Here is a 7,768-nt window from a genome sequence, read left to right as displayed (position 1 = left end):
GCGCGGAGCGGACGCGCTGGCCTTTGACCCGCTGCTCCAGGAGCCCGAGGGCCTGACCTCACGGGCAGCGGGAAAGAAGCGTGCACCCAAATGACAGAGCCGGAGTCCTCGCTCCCCGCTTGCACCTTTTCAGCCCCGAGACGCGAAAGGAGCAGGAGGTCCCAGCCCGGGCCCGGAGTCGGGACAGTGGGGGTGACTCAGGCGCTGGCTCGCGCGCGACTGCAAAGCGGTTTCCAGAAATGGCTGAAACCACGGCCGCTCCCTAGGAAGAAGTCTGCCACCTCCCACAGAGAGATGTTGCGGGACAACATATTTTCGAATTCCTAATTTTGGAAACTTTGCTAACGCAGCCCTCCCTCTCCGGGGGTAGCGGAAAGCACTGAGTCGGGAAGGCAGACTTTAGCTCCGGTGTTTGAGTTCTTTCCCTGCTCGGCCTGCGCCTCGGTTTCCCTGTCTCTACAGTCAGAGGCTTGACCTGCTCCCCACTGCCTCTTTGTGGCTGTTTCTGCCGCAAACCCCGTCCCTCTGATGCCCGTGCACTCGGCCAGGTGGGCTCGGCTGTCCTGGTGGCGAGGCTGGGCGAAGAGGGGACAAGTCCAGCACGCAGCCCACGCACTGGGCATCTGGGAGAGTGCTCCTCCCGGAGGAGGGCGTTTCCACCGGATCCTCACGGAGGCATCGTTCCGACGGGCATGGTCCATCCAGACCTCACGGTGTGACCCCAGTACGCATGCTAATGTTGTAAATGCATTTCAGTAGGAGACACCGCCTGCACTTCGGACGCACTGTTCCCCCGGCCCTTGCCACTTTCCGAAGCACTTCTGGAAGACTCTTTCACGAGAGTCTTGACCAGCCACGATCAAACGCGCAGTGAGCGCTGAGGCCTGGCACCGCCCAGCAGAGAGGCAGCTCGGGGAAACACGGGCTGCGTCCTCACCCGCCTTCGTCACGGGTCAGGCATCGTGCGACTTCCGGCTCCCCCGCAAGGTCAGACGATCTTGAAAGGGAAATGTTTCGAATCCGTTCAAGACATCAAGGCAGCCAGGACAGCCCAGTTACAGACCCTCAGAAAAGAGGACTCCAAGCTGCTGCAGGAAGCGGCGGGGATGATGGGAGGAGGTGCTGGGAGCAGGAAAAAGGACTTTGAAGGGGTCCCTGGCAGTGTCTTCCACTGTGATGTTAGAATGGAAAAGCCTCACCCACCCGTTTTGATCGCGCTCGTATTTCACACCTGCAGCCGTGTCCTCTCGGGGCCTCAGCACCACCTCGTCCTCCTGGCCTCACCGTCCTCCTTCACAGCGCCGGCTCCCTCCTGGTTACGGTCACACTCCCTTCCCTGTCCCAGGACGACCCTCAGAAGGCCAGCCTGGCCATTCCCCGTTCCCTCCCTCTCTCTCTCCCTTGGCCATTCCCCGTTCCCTCCCTCTCTCTCTCCCTCCCCCGCCACCTCCTCTAACCCCACCTCCCCGTTCCTGGTGCTTTGTCCCTCACCACAAACCAGGACCCCCCCATCCCCCTGCAGCGGCCGCCTGCTGTCCCCGCTCCTGCTGTAATTACAGGCGACCTCAGCACCCACTGTCTGTCGCCCCTCACAGGACTCGGACATTTGCTGCACGCCGCCTCAGAGCCTGTGATGCAGTGAGAAAATCACAGGCCCGGCTGGGTGACCTCACCTCGATTCGGTGAACACAAATCTCCCCGGAGAGTCAGCACTCGGACACTTCTTTGGGAATCTGGCTTTTCCATTGCCCGAGGTGACCCACGCCTCATCCTCCACAGCTCCTGTGCTTGTCCCGACTTCGGGCTCAGCTGCGGACCTCACCGTATAACTCACTGGGGTTATGAACGTCTCGGAGCCAGACACCCTCCCGTCCCACTGCCACAGCCCACCAGCCTGGCTGTATCCTCTTCACCCTTCTCAAAGGATTCTCTCCTCCCTCATCGTCTCTTCTCCACCGAGAGCATCCTCTTGCCGGCTTCTCTCATAGTCTTGGCCTTTGTTAGACCTCCACTGACACACAAATGTGCCAACACCTCTCCATTTTTAAGGCCTTTCCTTCCAGCTGACACCCTTGATCAGCGAGTTCCAGGCCTCTGTCCTCCTAGGAAAATCTCTGACGTGTTTCCCCTCCCCTCTCTCATCCTCCGTCCACCCTTCAACTCCGCAGTCTGTCTGCTGCCATCCCCCGTAGCTGCCCAGTGGCCTCCGTGGCACCTACCTACCCAGGGGACGGTGTTCTGCTTCCTGCCTGAGTGGCCTTCCGGTGGCCACCTGGGCTTTCGTGACCAGCCCAGCGACTCTCCAGGGCCTTCCTCACATCTTCACCTTGGCCTCATCAGCCGGCCCTTCCACACCCAAACCGTGGCCCCGATGTGGCCCTCTGCTTAGTCCCAGTGGACATGGACCTTCTATTCTCCATGCCACAGCACAGGAGGTCATTTAGACGGACACTGGATCTAATCGCTATTCCGACAGCTCCTCCTCGCACTTAGAATAAACTCAACCCTGGTGCCGCGGCTGGAGCTGAGCCGTGGGACCTGCCCCTGTCTGCCTAACTCACGCACTGTCTCCGTGGCTTCCTGTCCGCAGCTTCCCAGTTGCCCTAGAGACAGAAGGACCGTTCTCAGGACCACTGAGGCGTCTCCTGCTTCCGTTTCTGGATCGGCTGCCCAGAGCAGGTGCCCACAAAAGGTCGCCTGTCCCTGACAACTTGTCTCAAGCTCTCTCAATTTGGGGGGGACAGGGTCCTGCTACACCGTCCAGGCCAGCTCTGGATGCACTATGTAGCCCCAGCTGGCCTGGAACCCAGGGGGATCCTCCTGCCTCAGCCTCCTGAGTGCCAGGATTCCAACCGTGCGATGCCCCAACTCTTGTTTCCTTCGCAGCATTTGCAGGAACTGGGCCTTGCTGTGCTTGTGCACACCGTGAGCTGACTGCCGGCACCTAAAGAAGAGCCGGGTGGGGGGGCAGCCCACCTCGCCTCCACCGTCACCCGATCCACTGAGGGGCCGGACTGCAGCGGGTTCCCCAGCGACCTGCTGGCTGATGCAGAGCCCTGCCATCCACCCACCTCTCGCCCGCCTCTCGCTCCTGTGTGCCCACGCTGTGCACCGGCCTGCCAGGCCGCCCCACAGCCCCGCCACCCGTCTCCCCAGAGTCACCAGAGCCCAACCTCCTCCCAGGGCCGCTTCGCTGGCCCCCAGAACCCATGCAGAGGGCAAGGCCACTTCTGTCTCCGGGGCTGCGGCCAGGGCCACGTCACAGAAGAAGGCCGTCCACTCTCCGCTGTGAACTCCAGAGCTGGGAGCAGCCGCACCCGCCAGGCGCACCCACAAAATTGGTAACCGGTGACTACAATCACCGTGGACTACAATCGGCCCCTCTCTCTCTCTTTCTCTCTCTCCTGTACTGAGGGTTGAACCCAGGGCCCTTGGTACTTTTTTTCATTGTGAGACCGGTTCTCACTAACTCACTAAGTTGCCCACCCTGGGCTCTAACTTGTGATCCTCCTGCCTCAGCCTCCCAGAGTGCTGGGATGGCAGGTGTGGGCCACCACGCCTTTTCTTTTTAGGAGTTGTTAGGAAGGAGGTAACTGTCAGATCTCCCTCAGTCTCCTCGTGTTACAGATGGAGAAACTGAGGCCTCAGCGAGAGGCATGGCTCTCCACAGGACACACTTAGGGGCAGTGCCGAGAACAGCCAGCCTCTCTGGAGGCGGCGTGGCTGAGCCAGGGCAGCTCCCCCAAACCCCAGACAAGGGGCTGAGGCTCCGGTAGGCTTTCAATGACTATGGAAATGGTGAATTTTAAAATGAATACTTATTTATGCAGGGTACTAGTTTTGATCTTTCTTTTCCAACAAATTTCTGACAAGATTAATTTATATGCAAACTTCTGTCCAATTTTCTAGTTTTATTTTGCTGTCATCAAGATAATATTTTTTTTTTAAATAAAAGAAGAGCTACAGCCACCGCACTCTGGGCAGCGCTCTCCCGTGCACCTCAGGCCCCTCTGCCCCACGTGTGTCCTTCACTTGTCCTTGGCACGCAGAGGGGCAGATGGTGTGGGGGGGTCAAACCGACCGACTCCACACAAGCTTTGCCTCCCATGCCGGCACCAGGGCCTGGCGGCAGCTGCTTCTGTTGCTCCGCCGGGCGAAGGGAAGCTGTGCCCAGGCCTCTGCCCTTGCGTGGCCGTGGCCTGTGGCCCGTGGCCTGTGCCCCGTCAGCTCACTTGCGCTGCTGTCTCTTCCATGCGTGCCCAACACTCCCACGAAACCCTCTCCGGTGACACAGCCGACAGCCGCTACCTTCCCAGCCTGGCTGGCCCAGAGCCACACCCAGGGGGGACAAGCAATGACTTCTGGTCTCATGCTGGAAACCCAAGGCCATCGCATGGCTGCGTCCACCTTGCTAAGGGCAAGGGCCACCTCCGTGCTCTCCAGCCATCACAGGGTGGCAGCCCAGCCCTGGGTGACCAGCGTCCCCGTTGTCGAGGGGCCACCAGAGGCCACGTGGAGCCACCTGTCGGGTGGCCTGTCCCCTCCCATCATCGCAAGCTGCCCCTCTGCATCCTACAGGAAGCCCTCTGCACCTCTGGACCTACTCCAGGCCCAGGGTCAGGGCTGCCAGATCCTCCCGGATGCCCTTCAACCCGGCCCAGCTCATTGAGGCCCTGGAAGGGAAGTTTTCCCCGGGTACTTTTATAGAAATCTGGGGAAGTCCAGATGTTATTTTCTGTCCCATCGGTGCATCCCTCCATGGTGCCTTCCCCTGAGAGCAGCGAACATCCAGCTACGGCTTCCCAGAAACCTGGCCCCAGCTCCGTCCCCAGGGAGCCAGCCAGCCTTGTGCACCGTTATTCAGCCAAAGAGGCCGGGCAGCGCTTCTGGCGCGGACAGGGAGCCACTCACCATGGCGCCTGGGGTGAGAAAGCGGTGCAGGTGGACCCGTGCTTCCCGCCAGGCCGCCCCGCTGTCGCCATCCTCCCTGTGGCTGCGGTCTGGGTGCCCCGCTCATGTTAATTCCTCAGTGCAACAGCTCAGACCTCAGAGCCTCGGGGTGACCAGATCCCGGGGTGCCTCTGGGAGACCAGGCTGGGCCTGGAGAAGGCGGACTGGGTCTGGCTGGAGTGAGCTGGGGCCTCGGAGGCCGTGGCCACGGTTACCGTACAGCGAGGCCGCCACAGCCCCGCAGCCCCTCCGCGAGGCCGCTTTCCCTCCTCCTCCACCACGGATATGGGCAGCGCCAGCCTGAGCTACGTAGCCAGACCCTGTCCCAGCGCTACATTCAGGAGGGCTGAGCAGATAGCTCCGTAGCACAGTGCTTGCCTGGCACGCGTGAGGCCCTAGGTGTGACCCCCAGGACAGAGAGACAGAGGCAGGGGAGCAGGGAGAGAAGAGAGAAGAGCAGGCCCTCCTGAGGCAGCTGGACGGTGAGGGCAGCAGGGGGGTGCCCAGCCCGGCCACCCCGTCCCACTCAGCCCCACGGGGTGACAGCTTCTGTGTCTCCTCCCACCAGGCTTCGTGGCTGTGGCGAGCACCCCCGGGTCATTTCAGCCCCTTGGCCCGGGCCGACGCCCGTCCACTCCCACCCCTCTCCGGTCCTGGGCACTACTGTGACCCAGGAAGCCTGCGGTAGAGGCACAAAGCCTGGCCTCAGCCAGAAACCATCCAGGGAGCTTCTAGCGGCTGAGTTCGGGCAGCAGCCCACAGGCAGGGTGACGCCCAGAGCCCCGGCTGTCCCGGCTGTCCTCCTCAGCAGTGCTGCCCACTGACCCCTCCAGGACAAGTCCTCAGTCACCACATGTGCCCAGCCACACCGCAGGGGCATCGAGGGCTCTGACTGAGGACAGAGACGCCAACTTCCCGACAACCTGAGTGGACACTCGAGTGACAGTGCATGAGTGAATGAAGGGGTCCCCGCGAGAAGATAAGCTGATGGAGATGATGGACGGACAGCTGGATGGACGGACACTGGTCGGCCTCCATGCACAGGAACGCTGTTGTGTTTCCCCAGACCCATCCTCTGACCACACAAGCAGGGCCCATTTATTCTTTGCGACTCAGAGCACAGAGCTGAGCTGCCCGGCTCCTCCCCACCCTCTTCCTGGTGCCTGTTTGCTGCTGCTCCTCATCCCCTCTGCAGTTTCCCACCTCCTCCCCCTGGGCTCCCGATCCCCTGCCCAGCACCCGCCTCCTCCTCCAGAAACTTCCCTGAGCCCCGGGTTCTCTTCCTCCCAAGACATTTCTGCAAGAAGCTTCGACAGACACACTGTCACGCGATACGCCTTTATTGGGAGCTACAGAGACCGACAGGTCGGGACAGCAGGGACTCCCAGAGCGGGGGCGCGGGGGAAACAGCACCTCCTCTGCCGTCTGGTCTGTGCCACCTGCAGGCTCTGACCCGAGACAGGAGATCCTCCTGCCTCTGCTGCAGAAAGGGCTCCACCCTGGCGGCCAAAGTGTCCTTGGCAAGCTGGGGTCCTCCTGTCTCATCTTCGTCCTGAGTCCCCCAAGGACGAGCCCGGCTGCCCACCCCACTCCCAGAGCTCACAGAGGCCCCGCTCAGTTCTGTCCCAGAGGCCACCTCCGCCAGCCCTGGGGACATCACGCCAGGGCCCGGCACCGTCCCACCCCTCCGAAGCCAACCTCTAACCTCCCTGCACCTCCTGCCCAAGGGGACCCGGGGAACAGGAGTGGGAGGCAGATGGCCCAGGAGGAAGGGCCTGCAGGGCCCTAGGCCGAGGAGGAGCTCCCCGGAAGGCCCGGCACCCACGGACACAGACACGGACCCGCCGTTGGCCTCATCCAGTGGGGGTGCTCACGGTGCCCCCCGCCCCCGCAACCCCTTCCTCTCTGCGGGGCGCCGTGGGGGTCAGCCAAGGTCGGCTTGGCCGTCTTCCTTCACACACTCCAGTTGGTGTGGATTTGAACGTTCAGCCGCAGAGGGAAACCAGGTCCTTGCCCTTCCCCCCAGCCACACCCCAGCCCCAGAACCTGGAGGGGGAGGGGAGAGCCGTGCGGTCCACGGGTGGGGGAAGGGCTGGGCCACCCCCATGGGCTCCTCTCCAGCCCTCCTCCCCCATCCGGGAGCCAGGACCTCCGGGGCCTGCAGCTTCCTCAGCTCCTGGGCTCCCTCTAAGCCACAGAGGAGCAAGGACAGGCTTGGGGACCGAGCGGAGAGCGGGAGGGTTAGGGTCGCTGGGGCCCAGTGCCCGCAGTGTCCAGCGCCAGCCCGGGCTCTGCAGCTGCTGGCACCAGGGCCGGGGGCTCCTTCTGGGCTCTCACAGGGCACCCCCACCCCTGCCTGCCGTTCCCCACGGGGACTTGGGACGTCTTCACCCTCAGGGACAGGAGCTCAGGCGAGGGAGGAAACAGCCCGGCAGCGGGGGTGCAGGAGAGGAGGGGCTGGAAAAGGGCGAGAAAGGAGGCCGGAGAGGTAGGAAGGGGAAGCCAGCTCCTTCTGAGTCGGGACCACACAGCCCCGGAGGGCCCACTGGCTCTCCCTGCTCATACAGAGCGGAAACTGAGGCTCGGGGCTTAGGAGGTTGGCGATTTTGCACACCACCTCCGGGAAGGGTGGCGGATGCGGGAGGAGGGAGCCGGGGCGGTGCAGGGCGCCTGAGTCCCCGGGGCAGGGAGCCCTAGTCCACGAGGGTCTCCTGGCTGTAGGGGACGGACTTCCCCTGCGTCTGCTCCCCGCCCTTGCCCCCGAGGGCCCCGGGGCCCTGGCTGTGCCCGGAGGAGCAGCTAGCGGACTTGTCCCCGC

General features: G+C 62.8%; 1 protein-coding gene across 1 annotated transcript in view; it reads right to left on the bottom strand.

Moving 5' to 3' along the window:
- Window positions 1-6,272: 6,272 nt before the first annotated feature.
- Aplnr (apelin receptor) overlaps window positions 6,273-7,768 on the bottom strand; it is a 3,026-nt gene continuing 1,530 nt past the window's right edge. Inside the window, exon 3 of the mRNA XM_033756608.1 lies at window positions 6,273-7,768. This exon is cut by the window's right edge and continues 415 nt beyond it. Within this exon, the coding sequence (XP_033612499.1) occupies window positions 7,644-7,768 (125 nt within the window). The 3' untranslated portion in view covers window positions 6,273-7,643.

This window comes from Fukomys damarensis, unplaced genomic scaffold (assembly GCF_012274545.1).
Source record: "Fukomys damarensis isolate Sample0158 unplaced genomic scaffold, DMR_v1.0_HiC HiC_scaffold_27, whole genome shotgun sequence".
Lineage (NCBI taxonomy): Eukaryota > Metazoa > Chordata > Mammalia > Rodentia > Bathyergidae > Fukomys > Fukomys damarensis.
The sequence above is the reverse complement of the archived record's forward strand: the minus strand, read 5'-3'. Positions and strand labels throughout refer to the sequence as shown.